The 19,232-nt window shown below is 40.4% G+C and overlaps 1 protein-coding gene and 1 long non-coding RNA gene across 4 annotated transcripts in view; one reads left to right on the forward strand and one right to left on the reverse strand.

Moving 5' to 3' along the window:
* The window catches only part of LOC145526219 (uncharacterized), a 40,865-nt gene extending 26,697 nt beyond the window's left edge, over positions 1–14,168 (reverse strand). The window contains exon 1 of the long non-coding RNA XR_014068774.1: positions 14,093–14,168. This is a non-coding gene — a long non-coding RNA (uncharacterized LOC145526219). The remainder of the gene's footprint in view (positions 1–14,092) is intronic.
* CRTAM (cytotoxic and regulatory T cell molecule) overlaps positions 2,249–19,232 on the forward strand; it is a 28,258-nt gene continuing 11,274 nt past the window's right edge. For 2 of the 3 annotated variants that reach the window (XM_081541338.1, XM_081541339.1), the window contains exons 1-5: positions 2,249–2,340; positions 10,041–10,184; positions 13,018–13,170; positions 14,873–15,016; positions 16,443–16,604. In XM_081541338.1, coding sequence (XP_081397464.1) covers positions 2,295–2,340; positions 10,041–10,184; positions 13,018–13,170; positions 14,873–15,016; positions 16,443–16,604 — 649 coding nt within the window. In that variant the 5' untranslated portion in view covers positions 2,249–2,294. Of the gene's footprint in view, positions 2,341–2,367; positions 2,451–10,040; positions 10,185–13,017; positions 13,171–14,872; positions 15,017–16,442; positions 16,605–19,232 lie in introns of those variants that run through there. The other variant, XM_081541340.1, reaches the window with a different exon arrangement.

Below are 19,232 nucleotides of genomic sequence, written 5' to 3' on the forward strand. Positions count from 1 at the left end.
GAACTTCCATGATGACATTTTTACTTTTGTTTCTTGTCAAAGTGATTTTATTTATTTTTTTTTTACCTCCTCTTAAGTACATTCAAGTTAAATGACAAGCTCAAGATCTGAAAAATCAAGCAGTAACTAAGTCCAGACCTGCTTCTGGCTTTATGAGAGCACATCTGACACACTGTGTCAAGAGGAAAAATTAAGCCTTTGCTCTTGTGCTTTGACAGGAAGGTTAGAAACTTCTATAGGGAATAGCATTCTTCTAGGTGAAAACAAGTGTGAGAAACTAGTAACTAGCCACAGGCAATTCACACCCTTGAAGGGAGGCCCAAAGACACCTTAGAGCACTTCCCCTGGGCTTCCTTAGAGAGAGCAGATCAAGCGTCACTCCAAGGCAGAGACAAGACATTAGAGGGAAAATCAAATGCTTAGAGAGCCGTGGAGCCATAGAGGGAAACACTTGAAGTTCCTGGAGGGAATCTTATGGCTGGAGTGGGGCGGGGGTGGAAAGGGGGCAGGAATCAGACCAAATACTCAACAGTCTTGGTTTGTACTCTCAGTTCTGCCACTGACTGTGTCATCTCAACCAAACCCTTCAATTCTCTATTTTGAAAAGTGGCACAGTGCAACTTGAGCACCAAAGAACTGCTGCTTTCGAACTGTGGTGCTGGAGAAGACTCTTACGAGTCCCTTGGACAGCAAGGAGATCAAACTAGTCAATCCTAAAGGAAATCAACCCTGAATGCTCATTGGAAGGACTGATGCTGAAGCTCCAATACACAGGCCACCTGATGCAAAGAGCCGACTCATCGGAAAAGACCCTGATGCTGGGAAAGATTGAGGGCAAAAGGAGAAGAGGGAGGCAGAGGATGAGATAGTTGGATAGCATCACTGACTCAATGGACATGAACTTGGGCAAACTCTGGGAGATAGTGAGGGACAGGGAAGCCTAGTGTGCTGCAGTCCATGGGGTCACAAAGAGTCAGACACGACTCAGCAACTGAAAAACAGCAATGCAACTACTACTGATTCCCCACTTCTAGAAGCAAGTCCATACATTTCAATATATTCAACAAGGAGAACCTTCTATGGCCCTAGTCACACCAGCTAGTGGCAGAGATGGGGCTACTTCCCACATCTCTTGGTTTCAATTCCAGAAAACTCTCACCATCAGTGCTGCTCACACTCGCCTTCTGATACCTGGAGACCTTGTTAAACATACCAGCAGCTACTCATTCCAGTGAAATTTCCATCAATCAGTCTGGAGTGGACCCTACCAGTCTGCATTTCTTAGCTGGGGGCCCAAGGCATTTAAATCCTCAAACAATTTGAGAAACAGGACACTATATCCTACTAAACTACAAGCAAACTCAATTTTCTCTCTTTTTATTCTGTATCTGTTAAATTAGGGAAAATATTTGAAAGACGTTTTTGATGGATATAATGTTACCCACCCAAACTATCAATACATTTAAGAATATTAACATTTCAACTAGAACCAGTAAATATTATTTCCTTTACAATTCTCTAAACATTGCAGACTAACCTATTTTCTAAACATAAGTCTATTTGTATTGTGCTGTGTGTCCCTGAAAAAATGAAGTAAAGTCTATCTCAGTTCGTCTAGTTAATGAGATCAAATACCAAAACTGCATTTTGTCACCCCCAGTAGATCATATTCTCCTTAAACACAAGGCTTTATCTTTCATATCTGATCATATCTTAGAGCAGTACTTAACAAGATGGCTAGGTATGGATAGTGGATGAATGATGGAAGGGTGGGTGGGTGGGTGAAGGATACATAGATTTTTTAAATGAGTAAATATATGAATTAGTGAATTCTGCCCCCTGATAACTACAAGAAACTGCTGCCAGAGTTAGAAACATATTCACAAGGGTTCAGCAAAACTTGCCTGATTTAAATTGTTTAATAAACTAGAAAAGTGAAAGGAAGCTGACATCACTACACGGGAACCTTTTCATTTCTCTCCCACCTCCTCTCTCTCCAAAAGCCCTCCACCTCGTTGACTTATAAGGACTACCCACGTGCGGTAGAAAGATCTGTACCACCAACACATCACTCACCCCTCTCCACCATGGGGGTGACACATGTGGTCCCCTAAATGTTCCACCTGGAGGTATTTTGAGGGCAGCTAACTAAGAGGGGGCTTCCAGAGCCTATGGAGGAGGTGTGACATGAGGTCACAGAGCCACTGCCTCCCCCTCTCAAGAGAAACCACTCTGCTCTATTTATTTCAGAATCCAGAGGAAGTCGACAAAGGGTGACAACAGCGGAGCACAGCATGTGGTGGAGAGTCTGCAGCCTGCTGGCGTGGTTCCCCTTACAAGGTAAGGACTCAGAGCTCGTGTTTTTTTGATGCTCAGTTGACCTAATGTTTGGGCACATCTATCAGTCAGTCTACTGCTCTCATAGAGGACTGACTGCAGAAGCAACTCAGGTAAATCTCTCACTTTCCACGTAAATCTCTCAGATTCCACTACGATTACACATTGGAGGGATGTTACAGGATTAATTGAATTTCGTGTTCAATTGCTAAAGGGTCTATAGAAAGGGTCATTGCAGTGCGTGTCTCAGTGGAATATGTGTTATGGCAAAGTGTAACTAACAAGTTTACTGTCTTTTAAGGGTATACCAGTTGAAAGAGCGTCAGTTTGGCATTTTAAAACCTTTTTATTCTTTGGTCTTACTGTACAGCACAGGGAACGCTGCTCAAAGTTATGTGGCAGCCTGGTTGGGAGAGGGGTTTGGGAGGAATGGATACATGTATATGTATGGCTGAGTTCCTTTGCTGTCCACCTGAAACTATCACAACATTGCTAATTGGCTATACTCCCAATACAAAATAAAAGGTTAAAAAAAAAAAAACCTCCTTGTTGTATAAGCCTGAGTCAAATAATTTCTCTGAAACAGTTTCTACATCTTGAAATTAAAATGATAACGATGTTTGATCTACCAAACCCTATTGTTATAAGGATCAAATTTCAGTTGTAAAAGTACTTTGAAAATGGCAAAATGCTAGACAACCCTTAATTAGTTCAGAAATCATGATTCCAGTGAAAACTGTGTGCTTATTTTTTGAGTCGCTTTACATTTCTTTATTATTTGCAAATGTGATTTTGGATGCTTAATTCTAATGTTGCATTATGAACATTAAAGAAAGACACATAGTTCTTCTTAGCACAGGTTAAATCATTCCTGCCCCAGAGTGGGGGCAGGATGTATTGTCCCTGAATCTCTGATTGCAACTTGTACCATTCTCTTGCAAAGAAAATCACATGTATACAAGGTTGCTTGCTTGTTGAGTACTTGTTTCCAAATACTGAATCTATAGTTATCTTCCAAGTGAAACATCTCTCCTTCTAAATCTTCCTTCACCATAGAACTGCATCTGGAGAATGTATCTTTTAAAACTAGACTTCCTTATGGCTACCAAAGGAGAAAGGGAGGGGGATGAATGAATTAGGAGTTTGGGATTAACATGCTCACACTACTTTATATAAAACAGATAATCAACAAGGACCTACTGTAGAACACAGAGAACTCTACTCACTATTCTGTAATAACCTATAGGGGGAAAGAATATGAAAAATATGTATAACTGAATCACTCTGCTGTACACCTGAAACCAACATAACATTGTAAATCAACTATACTCTAATACAAAATAAAAATTAAATTAAAAAAAACACTAGATTTCCTATTTTACACAGTATTCCAATTTCCTACTTTATACACTTCAATTAGTGCTCTCTTTTTTGGTCCCTGTACCCTGAGGCACTAAATAAAGATTCAATTTTGGTAATAAATAAGTTTCTTCAATAAGTGGCTTGAAGAAGAGCTAACACATTCATAAAAAGTACATTTAAGTGGCTACAATTAGAAAGCTTTCTATTATTCCAAAATTTAAAGCCTTTAACTGACCTTCACTTTTTCAGTGAGTCATTTCCTTTCAAAAATACCTCACAAAAATAATGTTTAAATAAAAACTATAATAATTGTGCCCTAAAGTAAACCTAAGGTAAGTCTTTTAGAATATAAATTACTCAAGTACTGTTTACAAAGAAAGGGGAGTAATGTATTTATTGCATCAGGCACAGTGCTGGGTACTTTATGTTAATTTCATTTATCCTAGCCAAAAAAAAATGAGAGAGGTATTCATATCCCTAATTTATATATGATAAAATTGAGGTTACAAGAAGTTAGATAACCTGCTAGTAACTAACCATGTAAATATCAGCAAAGCACATAGTAAAAGTACTATCTCAAGAAAGTTTTCAGAGAGAGTGTATGAATTGGATTGTGACAAAAAATATGTTTCTTGATATGGTTCAAAAGTTTGAAAGCCAGTGATTTGCACAATATGGAAGACTCATTGTTAAAAAATCCTCAACTGAAAACTCATCCAAAGGGGGCCATCCAGAGGGCATCTAGGGTCAGTGGTATTTGAGAACCAATCGCCCACTGTCTTCTGTGTGCTCAGTCCCTTCAGTTGTGTCTGACTCTTTACAACCCTGTGGACTGTAGCCCACCAGGCTCCTGTGTCTATGGGATTCTCCAGGCTACAATACTGAAGTGGGTTGCCATGCCCTCCTCCAAGAGATCTTCCCAACCCGGGGATCGAATCTGTGTCTCCTGGATTGCAGGTGGATTCTTTACCGACTGAGCCACTTGAGAAGCCCACTCTAACCTAATCTTACTCATGCCCATCAGGGTCCCAAACAGGATAGGAGCTGACCATGCTGCTTTCTTATCAGCAAAACAGCAGGAAATCATCTGTTTGGGCAACATAAATTGCCAGCTGTTTTTAGCTAATTGAATTATGGGAAGATGATGACACCTTCTTTTACTGCACAACTTCTATGGATACCAAAAACTTACAGACCAAAACAAACAAACAAACAAACAAACACAAAAAAACCTATAATCTTGGAACCTGCCTTCTTTTCAGGATTCCTATTGGCAGCCCCTAGGGTGAGTAAAACACAGTAAGAACGGAGAATTTTTCAAAATTCACCCCATTTTCCTATATTGTGGATGATAAAAACCCATAAATTTGCACCCTCTATTCTGGTTGTTTCATAGAGAGTAGGATGCAGGGAACACTCCAGTTGCAGATGGAGTAAGGTCCTCTCAATACTTCCTTTGACCAGGAAAGAGTCATCCATTTACTGACATGTTGAGACAGATTCTTTAAAGCTATACTGGAAATCATTTAATTTTGACAAAGTTTGATTCATTTTCACACATAATTTTCTCTACTGAGTCTATCTAAAGAATAACAATGATGCCTTTTTGTCATAATCTGAATCCAAGCACGTTTTGCCTGCTAACCTCAAAAGAGGAACACAAATAAGGGGCTCTGATTTGAGACTTAACTCATTGTATGTGTCTCTGGTTCTAACTTAGCTCCAGGCTTTATTATTTAACGTAAAGTGAGCATCCTATTAATACATTTATTAGTGAATATATACATTTACTCATATTTAGCCATTGATTGAACAAATACTTAAAATCTGAGATTGTGCTCAGCCCTGGGAATACAAACAACTTTCGTATGAGGAGTTTGTAATCTATCCACAAGAGACATACTCGTAACTGAAAAAGTGATGTGTGAAGTGCTGTAAGAGAAGTCTACTTGAAGCCTTCGGGGATTTGGAGGAGAGAGGAGGTCACTGAAGGGGAGAGAGAGGCGAAAGGCCAGTTGAGTTGAGCAGGTTCGACAAAAGTAGTGTAATTTGACTTGAGTCTTGGAGGAGCTAAGAAAGGCATTCGAGGCTGAGAATAGCATGGACAAAGGCAAAGGATCTTCTTGAGTCCAAAATTTCTGGAGTTTGCAGGCGGCCATTTACATGGGGCACCTGAAAGGGAGTATCAGCAAATAAAACTGGAGACGACAGAGGTCCAATTATCTGAAATACTGGCCTGATTCATATAGGCAGTGGTAGCCACAGCAAATATTCTAATGAAGGGATTGATTGAATTTGTATATTTTAAATGTAATTTTTTTTAAGAATCTGAGTTTTTATTTTATTTTTAACTTTTGGCTGAACTGCACAGCTTGTGGGATGTGCGATCTTAGTTCCTTGACCAGAAATCGAGCTTGGGCCCTTGGTAGTGAGTGTGCAGAGTCCTAACCACAGGACCACCAGGGAATTTCCTTTAAATATAATGCTGAAGCAGATGAAAATGGTAAGTTAGAGGGAGCAGAGGCTAGAAGGAGGTTACTGCAATGGTCCAAGAAAAAAACAACGGAGGCAGTGATAGTAGTGAAAAAGAGGAATGAATTGATTCAAGAGATGTTTTGGAGTGGGAAGAGGCTGGGGTCCCTCTCAGATACCTGGCATGCAGTGGCTTGTGATGACAGTGATGACCACAAAGAAATGCCAGAATGAGCGGGTGATGTGTGTTAGGTAGGCGTGGAGCACAGAACGGTAAAGGTGACGGGCTCCAATTGGACATGCTGAATTCAGGGTCCCTGAAGAACAGACAGGCTCTGTCCTGGGGTTTTAAAATTGGTTGCAATTCAATAATTGGGCTACTAAGAAAAAGAATCTTTTCCTTTCTTCAGTCTGCCATGATGACCTATAGTAGGGTGGATATGCTGCAACTCCCCAAACCTTGGGAAAAACCAAGGACTCTTAGGAACTGTGCAGATTTTATCTACAGGTGCTCTGGTAGGTGGTTATGATGGCTGCTTGCCCTTCAGCTTCAGAGTCAGTCAAGTGTGCTTTGGTGTGAAGCTATTCCACTCCTAGGACAACTGGCTCATGGGATAGGGGGTGGAGATGATGGTGAAGGTCATAGGTTCCCTTTCCACATATAAACCAACCACACAGACACAATCTATAGCCCTAGACTTAACTAGTGACCTCATGACACATGGCGGTACATGGATGGATGAACCCAGTCACGGAGATAACGACCAAGCCCAGAAGTCAATAATCCACTCAATAAACATGACCTACCAGTAGTAAGTGGTGACCTCCTAGGAGAGACACCACAGTGATTCATTGCCAAGCTCGGGATGCCCAGCATTTGGGAGTCACATCAGAGAACTCTGAAGACTGACAGAGAGAACTAGCAAGTAGGCACAGGGCACTTGCTGTCTGCGCTAGAAATGCTAAGGTGAATAAGAATATAATGTAAATGTTTTTAGAGCCTGCAGGGAAGGAAGTGGTGAGCTAAGAAGATACCCCACACCCAATCCCTCTGACAAAGAAGGTGAAAGTTTGACTCTCAACTTTGGTGAAAAAAAGATTTTAAAAACAAGTTCCATTGTAGTTTTCAATAGTAGCAAGAGCATCATGGGGAACTTTTTTCTTAGAAGATGTGGCATCAAAACTTAGGTACCACTGCCCTTCTCTTCTACTCTTTGACATGACTTAGACACGTTAGCCAATATTTTTAAGTACCGCAGCTGAAGCAGTGTGGTACAGTGGCTTCTCACTGAGCTAGTCTTCCTTTCTACAATGATTTCCTGTCTCTGAATCAAATATGGGGTCTACATGCCAACACTGCAAGAGAAACAGGCTTAGGAAGCCAAATGCAAGGCTAGGAGCCAAGAGCAGAGGAAATGACTGGTGTTCTAAGCCTCAGATGCAGTTCTTTCCATCTGGAAGTTGGTACCTCTTCTTGTGGTCAGCAGCCTGACCCCGACATCTCAACAGCAAGAGCAAACACTCATCTTGGGAGATAGAATTCTTTGCCATATGTTAAAATGCCATACTACATTTTCATACAATTTTTAAGACACTGTAAGGATTAAATGACATGATTTAATTTATAAGCATGCATTCCCAAGAAAAAGACAATGATATATACACCTTTAAAATGGGAGACATTTATCCATAAACAGAGCAGACATAAATCTCTCCTCTCCCTTCTCCCCCAGTGTGGGCTTCCTGTCTAGACAATCATTTTATCAAAGGTAAGAACATTGGCAAAGCCTCTGAGTGTCAACTTCTTACCCAAAGGATGAAATCAGGGGATGTTGCTTAGCACTCGTTTTCATCCTATCATATATTTATGTAGTAACTTTCCTCTTCTCTCTCAATATTCTTATGAACAACAGGAGAGCAAAGATAGCTATCCATTGCCTGTCTTACAGTGTCATCATGAAAGCTGTCATTAGACCATTACTTTCCAAGCTTATACTGTGATCGTTTCTGTTAAGAAAGAATTGTAGATAAATATAAAGCACAGTCACTGCCCTCTTGAAGCTTCAATCTGTGGGAAGCAAGATCATGCACAAGGGCTAGAGATAAAACAAGAATCATATAATGGAATGATACAGTACAAGTTGGTCTAGATTCAGATTCTTGGCTCAAGGTTGATTACCCTTAGAAGAAATTCCATTGTCATTTCAATGGATCTCTACTAATATTATCCTTATTACCCAATCATGGGTTGATTTTATAAATGAGAATATTTCCAAATGACCTGGCTAAGCACAATTCTGGCCTATGCCTCAATGGTTTTTTTGAAAACAATCTCTTTTTATTGAATCCTTGTTGTTCATTATAGTATTGGCTGATGATATGAGTATTTTTCCATCAGGACTCAAGCTAACTCTTTTCCCATGAAAATCAATATGAATACAATACAATAATTTTGGGTGATTATTGCTGGAGGCTAGGTTGAAATTAATGACCTCAAAATGGAACAAACTAAAAAGTCTGTAACAATTAATTCCCAGAGCTCTTCAATGTGCTTTTCCTAATACTTGAAATTTATCACAAGGAAATAAAATCATTTCTTTTTCCTTTTTTTTTAACAGCAAAGATGATACCGTAAAACTCATTGCATTTGCTATTCATATTTTATAATCCCATGGTATTCTTCTGTTTATAGACATGTTTTGTACTTTCATTGATAAGAATTGTTTCATCCTCAGGAAAAAGAATTGTTTCATTTTAAAATTGAAAAAAAAAAATGGCAATAAATGTGCCAAATCAGCAGTAAAGCCAATTTATTCTTCTATCAATTTCTTTTTTGGGAGGATAACTCTGCAGCTGCTTAGAACTATTGTTTCTCATTCTCTGGGGGCTATGATTTGGGGAAATTATAGACTCTTACATGTGCCCGGGGAAAGCGCTGCTGTGGAATATTAAATCAGAAGAGATCCAAGAACATCCACCCTCTGGTGGAGAAGCTCTTCCACCCCAGGGGCTTACCTACTCCCCAGGAAGAGCAGCTCTGTAATTCACAAGAGCCCCAGAGGATATAACATTCTTTCTTAGAATCTGAGACCACTCCCAGCCTCCCCCACCAACTGTACTTGAAGACACGAGTCAGCCCTTTTATAAACAGAGGCCAGAAAGGCTGAATTTTCTGGGGTCTCATCACTTAGGTAGTCCAACCCAGTTATACAAGCATGGGCTTAGAAGGCCACAGACCTGGGCACTGATGCCGTCTTGAGGACCTCTGTGACCTTGAACCTCTACTCCCTCATCATCAAGTGAGCAAAATCACTTTTCCTTTAGAGCAGGGATATCCAACCTCTGGGAACTAATGCCTGATGATCTGAGGTGGAGCTGATGTAATAACAATAAAGTGTACAATAAATGTAATGCACTTGAATCATCCCGAAACCATCGCCCCTCCTCCATGAAAAAATTGTCTTCCACGAAGCCAGTCCCTGGTGCCAAAAAGGTTGGGAACTGCTGCTTTAGAGCATTAGTTTGAAAGTTGAGTTAAATATCAGTGACATGGAAGACACTATTTCCAGCATATGGCAAGGCAAGTGCCTCATAGATGTTGTGTGCCTCATAGATGTTGTTCAACTTTCTTTTCATCAAAACCCACCCATTCATTCACACTCCTTCGAGAGACATCTTGATTGCTCTAGCACACTGTTTTCCTCTTTTCCTTGCAGTTTTTGGTGTTGACTTTGGGTTCTGTTTCTCTAACAAATGTATGCAAATGACCAAATGATGAACGAGGTTGCCTCAAGTCTAAGCCCTTTCCTCAATTCAGGTGTAGTGTGGCCCATGCCAGTCTGACGGTCCCCGATTGTCTTCCTCCTCAGAGGCCTTTCGGACCAACCACATGGAAAGCGTCACCATAGAGGAAGGCCAGACGCTCACTCTAAACTGTACCGTTTCTCAGGAGACCACCTCTCTGCAGTGGCTGGCCCCCTCGGGCTTCACCATTTTCTTCAATGAACAACCTGGTAAGTGAAGAAGAAAGAAACCACCGCCACACCTCAACCAGACGGATTTTCCAGACAGACAGGCTGGTGGGCCAGAAAGTCAGCATGAGTCACCCCCATGGTGGGCTTGGCCCCACCTACTGTGACACGTAAATCGCACCCAGAAGCCTGTTGTTTTACACATGGCTGCTTTTTTTCTGGCAGGAAGTCTGAAATGGAAACCCCCCCAGCACAGTTGGTAAAGGGGGCTCAAATGACAAAGCCCGTTTCCACCATCCCACCTCACCCCCAGGTCACTTTTTGACTCTTAGCGACCATGAAACCACCAACAGCACAATGATAGCCACCAGCAGACAGACAGATGGGGGGCCCGTGGTCCTTAGGCAGCCAACACGTCACCCAACTTCTAGAACCAGCTGCTCTGTTTTCCATCTAAGCAACCCAGAGTCACAAATCAAAGCCCACCCCAACCTGGCTCCCCTTCTCCCAATGGTCTTAACAAAAACTCAGGATCACTGAGCAATAGAAATTGATGGCACGTTTTACTCTGAAAAGGAGAGCAGCCTTCCTCTCTCACAAACACACACTGAGTCCTAGATGCCTAAGATGGAAGGGAACTCTTTTTTCCTCCAATTTTATTAAGATATAATTGACATATAACATTGTATTGGTTTAATATGTACCATATAATGTTTTGATATATGTATATATTGGAAAATAATACCACAATAAGTTTAGTTAATATCTGTCACTTCACATGGTCACAGCTTTTTTTTTTTCCTTGTGGGAAGGGATTTTTTTTAAAATCTATTTAGTTCATCTCTTTGGGAAGTATTTTACGAAACCCTTCCTTTATAATGAGACTATTTTTTTAAACTCTGGACTTTTTAAGATTTTTTTTTTAATGTGGACCATTTTTAAAGTCTTTATTGAATTTGTTACAATATTGCTTCTGTTTTTATGATTTGGATTTTTGACCCCAAGGCATGTGGGATTTTAGCTCCCTGACCAGGGATCAAATCTGTATCTGCTGCATTGGAGGGCAAAATCTTAACCGCTGGACCACCAGGAATGTCCTGATAATGAGATCATTTTATATCTCCATTTAATACTCCTAATTACCAAATGCTTGGAAAAGTATCCAACACAGCAAATTTCATTCTGCTTTGTAAAAGCAGACCCTCTAGAAAAACTTGATGTGCTTTAGAAAATATGATTAAATATTGATAGGTTCACTGTAAAATAACTAAATATATTATTTTAAGCTAAACCAACTAGATTCCAATAGAATAAGCACATATTAATCAATAAAAATTCTGAGAGGAAACCTTTAAGGAGAGAGAATTCTGTTAAATAATGCTTTCTGTTGCTTTGTTTTGGTTAAACTGGGCTTCCCTGGTGGCTCAGCAAGAATCCATCTGCCAATGCAGAAGATGCAGGTTCAATCCCTGGGTTGGGAAGATCCCCTGGAGAAAGCTATAGCACCCACTCCAGTATTCTTGCCTGGGAAATTCTATGAACAGAGGAGCCTGGCGGGCTATAGTCCATGTGGTCACTAAGAGTCGGACACGACCGAGCAACTAAACAACAACAACGATACTGGGATAAGATGGACGTTCTCAAATGCCCTGATCTAGCATAATGGTTCTCCCTCAAGGGTAATTTTTTGCCCTCCAGGGGATATTTGGCAATGTGATAGTTTTGGTTGTTATAACTGAGGAAAGGCATGGAGATCTGGACTCTAGTGAGAGACGCCAGAGATGCTGCTAAACACTGCATAATGCAGAGTGTAGCCCCCTGTACCCTCACTCAACAGAGAATTATGGACTCAAATGTCAGTAGTGCTGAGGCTGAGAACACCTGGATTCCAGCTCAGGTGACACCAGTGTCCCAGGACACCATAACCATTATTTCAGATGAGAAACAACCTTCCTTGGTCAGCCAATTAAGTTTAACTATTTTGGCTTGTTCACATTATAAATCTTAACATTAGAAGAAGAAAAAAAAAAAAACAAAGAAAACCACTCATTTCAGGAGCCTCTGATTTGCTAAAGGACCTTTGAATTGAGATGGCAATCCCAGATCAAGAGAGAATTAAAAAGAATACTTGCTGTTGGCTAGAACTTTCTGGAACTGTGGGAGATTTTATGTTCTTGTGGGGTTTTAATTTTTTGGCTTTGTTGTTGTTTTATTTTCGCCATTCCCTAAACATTTGAAAGGACTAAGTCATAATCCTTGGGAAACTTTAAATAATAATGAACTTTTCTTCTAAACATATCTCGGTTATTCATTGTCATATGAAATCGTAAGAACAGTAGATTTTACAGCTTTGTCATCAGGTCAATTTGACAACTATGTTTGTTCCAATCTTATTCATATGACTGTAGAATTTAAATAGTGATCATTATGGATAGCTTTCCAATAGTTTTTTAAAATTGAATTGGAGTATAATTGCATCACAATGCTGTGTATGACAAGACAGAGAATCGGGTTTCAAAGACAAATCACAGTGGGGCATTTACATAACGTAAAAAAAAATTTTTCTTAACATCCTCCTGCCACCTGAACCCTTTGCCAGCCCAGGGTTCATAACTTCCTACCAGCATAAATAAAGCAAACTGCTTATTTCACAGATCCTAGTATCAAAACACTTTATTTCCTAAACTAACTTAGAACAATTGAGAGGTCTCCAGCTGGTAACACTAGAATTTGGAAGGCAGCTCAGTCAAAGATGCAACATCTGTCCCTTTAAAGTGCAATCATCCAAAGCTATTCCTGTGAAAAATCCATCCACTGAGAGTCTGCATTCATCTGATACCTCTCCTTATAACAGCTCTTTTTCCTTCTTGTACAGCTTTAAAAAGTTCCAAATACCAGCTTCTTCATTACTCCTCCGATCAGCTCTCCATCAGCGTGCTGAATATAACACAGCATGATGAAGGCGTGTACAAGTGTCTGCACTACGGCAAGTCCGTGAGAACAAAGGAAGTGAAAGTGATTGTGTTAGGTAGGTGTCTGAAAGCCAGTAAACCCAGCCTGGGAGTGATACACTTAGGAACGGGATATATCATTTTAAAACTCAAAATTATAATTAAAAAATGTTGCCTGCAACAAGGCATTTCCTGGGCACCTCTGCCATCTTTCATTGAGAAAAAACAGAAAGGAGCAATTTGAGTGGCAAGCCCCAGACTAAAATGTGAGTTTGTGAAAATCGTCTTTGGCATCAACCAAATTTTCTCTGCAGAGAACTAAAAGGAAAGAGGATTCATATTGGCTAAACCGTGACTCTGTGCCAGGCACTGTGCTGGGCTGCAAGGAATCAAAGATGAATTAGGCACAATCTCTGCCCACAAGGAGTTTGCACACTTGTTCAGGAAGGCAAAACACGTACATACATCTAGAGCAAACTTCTGACAGCATATCCTAAGATAGAATATATTCAGATGTAACTCTACTGGACAGTCTGCTCACACCCTCTGCAAAACAAGTTCCTCTCTTCTGTTGGGGGATGGGGTTGGGAGGCTTGGCTAGGAAGTGACAGCTGGAACTTGCTCAGTTCTGCAGATGGTCCTTTGTGTTCAGTGTTAAGTCCTACTATCTTGACTTTTTTGCTTTTTGTAGCAGAACAGATCAATTTAAAACATTGCCTTTTATTGACCTCTAAATACCATAATTCCACATATCACACAAAGAATTCCTAAGGCTTCCCTTCTTGCATTAGTTGAGTGTGGTACCTGCCATAAAGTAAAGGCACAGTGACAGAGTCTCTGGGAAGGAGTGGCTCCCTAGGGGTTCTGAGAAGCAATGTGACTCAGCTTTGGGGTCACCTTTTCCCCATGTTGCTGGTCACCCTCAACATCACTCTGGGTCAGGCGAAGTCTCTGCTCTACTGGGTTCTCATAACGCCTCTCATTACACCCCATGCCTACCTCTGTCATTGCAGCTGACATGTGATCTTTCAGTGAACAGTTTAGGGGGCTGCTTCCATCATCAACACCCCTCCTTGAGGGGCCCCAGCATCTAGTACATACTCAGAGCTGACTTCATAATGTCTTAATGGCAGACGGATGAGTAAATAGATGTTAAAGGGTCCCATTCTGTACCCCACAGTGTGAGGTACAACAGAGAAGAAGACATAAGCCTATCTGAAAAAATTTTTCTAGACAGAAATAAAAAGAAATCGGGCTGATGGGCCCTTTAGACAAATGCCTCTTTGATGGGAGGAGGGGACAGAAGTAACTTATACTGAGGTGAGACCTAGACTCATGAAAGTTTGGAGCTAAAACAGCCAACTCATAAACCAACTCCTTCACGTCTCAGACAAGGAAACTGATACACCAAGAGGTTGTGGGACTTACCCAAGTTCTTACAAAGAGTTGGTGACCAGAATTCCACCTTCTATTCCTCACCTAGTGTTCTACAACTCAAATACACTCATCTATAAAATTTAAGAATTACTGTTGTAACATAGTCTGCTTGGGAATTTCCAGAGAATAATCACACACTGGGTGACAAATATTCTGATGACAGTCAGAGTGGCTTAGAAGTACATAAAAGCCCCTTGACTATATTCTGAGAAAGCCCAAATGAAAAAATATGCCATTATTTAGACTGCCCCCTACAATGATCCCTACAGATTATTAGGCTCTGTGCATTGCTGAGATATGTAGACCAGCTAGTTAAGCACAGAAAAATCAATTTTCTTCTAGCAACTCCTGTCACACCAACCCTGCAAGTTTCACTTATCAAAATGCACAATGGAGAAGAACACGTCATACTGAAATGCTCCACCGTGAGAAACAAGCCCCCTCCACAGATAACCTGGCTCTTAGGGAATGGCGTGGAGCTCTACGGTAAGTGAAGAAACCACTTTCTTTTCTCCTTTGTTTTCCTTCCTATTTATATTTTTAAGGAATTTTTAAATGTTCTGGCACCCTCTGGTGGCAGAAAGTGCCAGAAAACCCCATTCAATATTTCATCCATTATTTTCCAGACAAATTATCCTTATTAACCAATCGATACTATGCCTTATTCCTGAAAGCCTCAACACAAATAACATGGTTACATGTTTTTGTTTAAAACAAGGTAGAAACCTAAAATGGTACATGTATTAAATATTATGGTTTCATAGACTCAATGGACATGAGTTTGAGCAAACTCGAAGAGATAGTGAAGGACAGGGAAGCCTGGCGTGCTGCAGTCCATGGGGTCAGAGAGTCAGACACGACTGAGTGACTGAACAACAACAAAGGCTTTGTAAAATTTCATTTTATGAAGGGCGGGAGAGGATAAGATGGTTGGATAGCATCACTGATTCAATGGACATGAACGTGGGCAAACTCTGGAAGATAGTGAGTCAGGGAGGACCGGCATGCTGCAGTCCATGGGGTTGCAAAGAGTCAGACACGACTCTGACTGAACAACAACAAAATTTCATAAAAGGCGAAATATAGCTATTACCTGTACCTCTGAGCATAAACTTTGTATCAGACACAGAATTGGAAATATGTTTAGGACTTCCCTGGTGGTTAGGTGGCTAAGACTCTGTGCTCCTAATGCAGGGGGTCCAGGGTTCAATCCCTAGTCAGGGAACTAGATCCCACATGCTGCAATTAAACATTCTGCATGACTCAACTAAAGATCCCACATGCCAGAACCAAGACCTGGCACAGCCAAATAAATAAATACATTTCTAAAAAAATATATTTAACATAATACATGCAATTGGGACAGATAAGATCTTGCTTGAACAATGGAGTATCATGTCATACTCCCTGTGGCAGATAAAACTATTTTGATAACAACAACAACAAAAACCTAAGCTTTGAGCCTTTTAACTGAAGCAGGAAAACCAACTGTCATGCTTGGGAACTGGTTCCAGTTTGTTTACATTTCAACATACATTTCATTCAATTTTATGTAACCATATGTCCACTGCCAATTCTAGACCTCTCTTTAATCTGCCTTATTCATTCCACCTGAGTAAGGTCTTGGGTCTTTGTGTTCCACAACATTAGGCTGTCTTTCTTGTGTAACCATGATAAGCTTTGGATTTTTTTTCCAGTAGTGCAGGGTTTATAGAAATTATCCACTCTTGTTCATCTGCTTCTCTTTGGGACTGGGGCCAAGCATGTCCCAAGTGGCTGAGGGAAATTAGAGTGAGGTTAGAAGTCTAACAGGTTTGCCAAGCTGTCAAGGCCACTGGTTTCTCAGAGAACCATGCCATCCAATAGCATTAAACTGTCACGACCTCACACACCACTTTAAATTGCTCCACAGGTGAAACCCACCATGAATATGAAACTGATGGGAAGAAGTGTAATAGCACCAGCACCCTGAGAGTCCACACATACGGCAAAAACTCAACAGCAAGTTGCATTATCCGACACAAGGGCCTGCAAGGAAGGACACTGGCAGCACCTTTTCAGTTTGAAGATTTGGGTAAGAACTACCAATACCATTATCTCTGATTATCTTAAACTTACCTTATATCACACTATCAAACAAGATGAAATGGAGTAGGAAAAGTCCTTCAGAGTGAGCTCACTGTCAACAAAGCTTTTTTAAATAACAAATGTCTTTCATGATTGAAATTTCTCCAGCTGGGCGACAGAGTTACTGCTCCAACACTGAGAAGAATCCCAGTTGTGTAGAAAGCCTAACAGAGTGCCATATGCAAGCAGTGTCATGCTTGTTTTTTTATCGTGACAGCTGGCATAACTTGACCTAAAACAGTTTTATTGCAGTCATGTTTTTGGAGAGACCATGCGAAGCTTACTACATCCCCGTACTTAACTCCCAAGGGGATAAAACTAACTGAAATAAATCTAAACTTGTCAATATCATTGTATGTTAACAATCATGTATCCCCATTAAGTCATGGCTATGCTTTAGATTTATTTTGTTATAACTGTTTTAGAGGGCGTAGTCTACCCATGTTAATATTCTGAGCAGGGACTTCCCTGGTGGCCCAGTGGTTAAGATTTCGGCTTCCGATGCAGGGCATGCAGGTTCGATCCCTGGTCGGGGAGCTAAGATCCCACGTGCCTCACAGTCAGAAAATCAAAACATAAAATAGGAGCAGTATTGTAACAAATTCAATAAAGACTTTAAAAAATGATCCACATCAAAAAAAAAAAATCTTTAAAAAAATATTCTGAGCAGAACACCAAAAAATAAGAATAATAAAAATGAAAAGAAATTAAACATTAAATGTGAAGAGGAGTTGCCTCCGTTTTCAGAATCTCTGTTCCCTGATCCCATCACCAAAGGTTTAAGAATTCATTTAAAAACTATATAAAACATTTTGAGCTGAGAAGCAGCCTCTAAGAAGTAGCAGGCATCACACATCTATATATCATTCATAGGACTCCAACCTTCATTACTTTATAAGGTACTTCTCAGTGTGACCCTGGAGAAGGGAATGGCAACCCACTCCAGTATTCTTGCCTGGAGAATCCCATAGACAGAGGAGCCTGGCGGGCTAGTCCATGGGGTCGCAAAGAGTTGGACACGACTGAGCACTCTTGGTGTGAGGAGAGATTCCTGAAGGATAAGCATTCCCTCACACTAGTGAAAGAGGAAGCTGCTGGATGACCATGAGTTGGTTGAAAAAGCTCTGTATCAAATGAAATAACTGATGAGGAAAGGTGCTTGTGAACAGGAACCTCACTGTGAGAAAACTGTCCTGTTGCTCCGTGGGGGCTGGCGCTGTGGTTAACAACTCCCCACTCACTACCGTGTTCTCCGCCGGTCACTTTCTCATCAAACCAAAAGTAGGTCTTGAGGAAGCTGGGTTTAGAAGCATCAGGGGCCCCCAGATCGGGCGGAACTGTAATCTGACGTAAATATTCTTTCCTCTCTGTCATTCATCCCCCTCCTCAGCCTCCACCCTCAGCCGTGAAAGGGAGCCTAGGGCACATGGGGAGGCGGGAGGGTCACCAAAGAGAAAAGGAGGCTTTTCTACCTAAATGGCTCTGAAAGATGTTCTGATTTTAAATAAAAGAACCAACAATATCAATAAACATATTTTAGTTTTCAGCAATTGTTCAAACCATCTACCAAAATTACTGCTGAAGGAGAAATCACAGTTTCTCCTCCTGGGTGGCCATAGTTCTATACATACACAGTGTGTGTGTGTGTGTGTGTGTGTATATATGTGTGTGTGTGTATATATATACACACACACACATACACAAACTATTGAATATATATGTGCACAATTGTATATACACACTATAGCATATACTTACAATATATACAGTGTTTATAGTATATAGTTTGTGAAATATATATATAACCTGTTTTGCACATAACTATGTAACTATATGAACTCATATAGTATACATTATTCTAGATCTTAATCATTATTGATAAATTTTATTCTCTGTGTCCCCAGTAGTTGCCCCATTATCCTTATCTTGTAATCTGCTTCCAGCTCTTCTATTTGACTTGTCTTCGAGCTTTTCACTGCCAGCAACGTCTCCTCTCTTCAATTTTCTCTTTGTGGCCACAGAGCTCATTTTGCCTTATGATCTGTTTTACTATTTCTCTAGTGTCTCGTTAGTGGTTCTTCTTTTCTCAGAGCCCTTGGCATGTGATTCAAGCATTTTTATAGTTTTAAATTTTTAGTGTTTGATTAAGAAAATAATTTACAAAGCCACAGAAAAATCCTTTGATTAAATGAAAGACTGAAAAGCACTCAGATTCCATAAAGATATTACAGATCAGTATCAGTATTTATAAATTAACAGGTATTGTTTTTATAAGTTCTCTGATTGCAGGTCTGTTCGTTGATTGATCAAACCTATGCTAAGTTGAACCTCTAGATACATTCCTAACCATTGATTTTATAGTCTACAATAGCATTTAGTAAGCCTCTTAATGAATAGTCAGGTTTTGGGCTACACATGTCATACAAATGAAATAATTTATTCTACCAAAAAACCCCAAGAGGTAAATGTATTAGTATCTCCATTTTGCAGGTAAGGGAAAGCCTTGCATATGAGAGATTAGGGACCTGGTCCAAACTTAATCAGTGGCAGGCAAGGACCAGCATTGGAATTCAGC

The sequence above is a fragment of the Giraffa tippelskirchi genome, chromosome 11 (genome assembly GCF_054371585.1).
Source record: "Giraffa tippelskirchi isolate mGirTip1 chromosome 11, T2T-mGirTip1v1.2.pri, whole genome shotgun sequence".
NCBI lineage: Eukaryota > Metazoa > Chordata > Mammalia > Artiodactyla > Giraffidae > Giraffa > Giraffa tippelskirchi.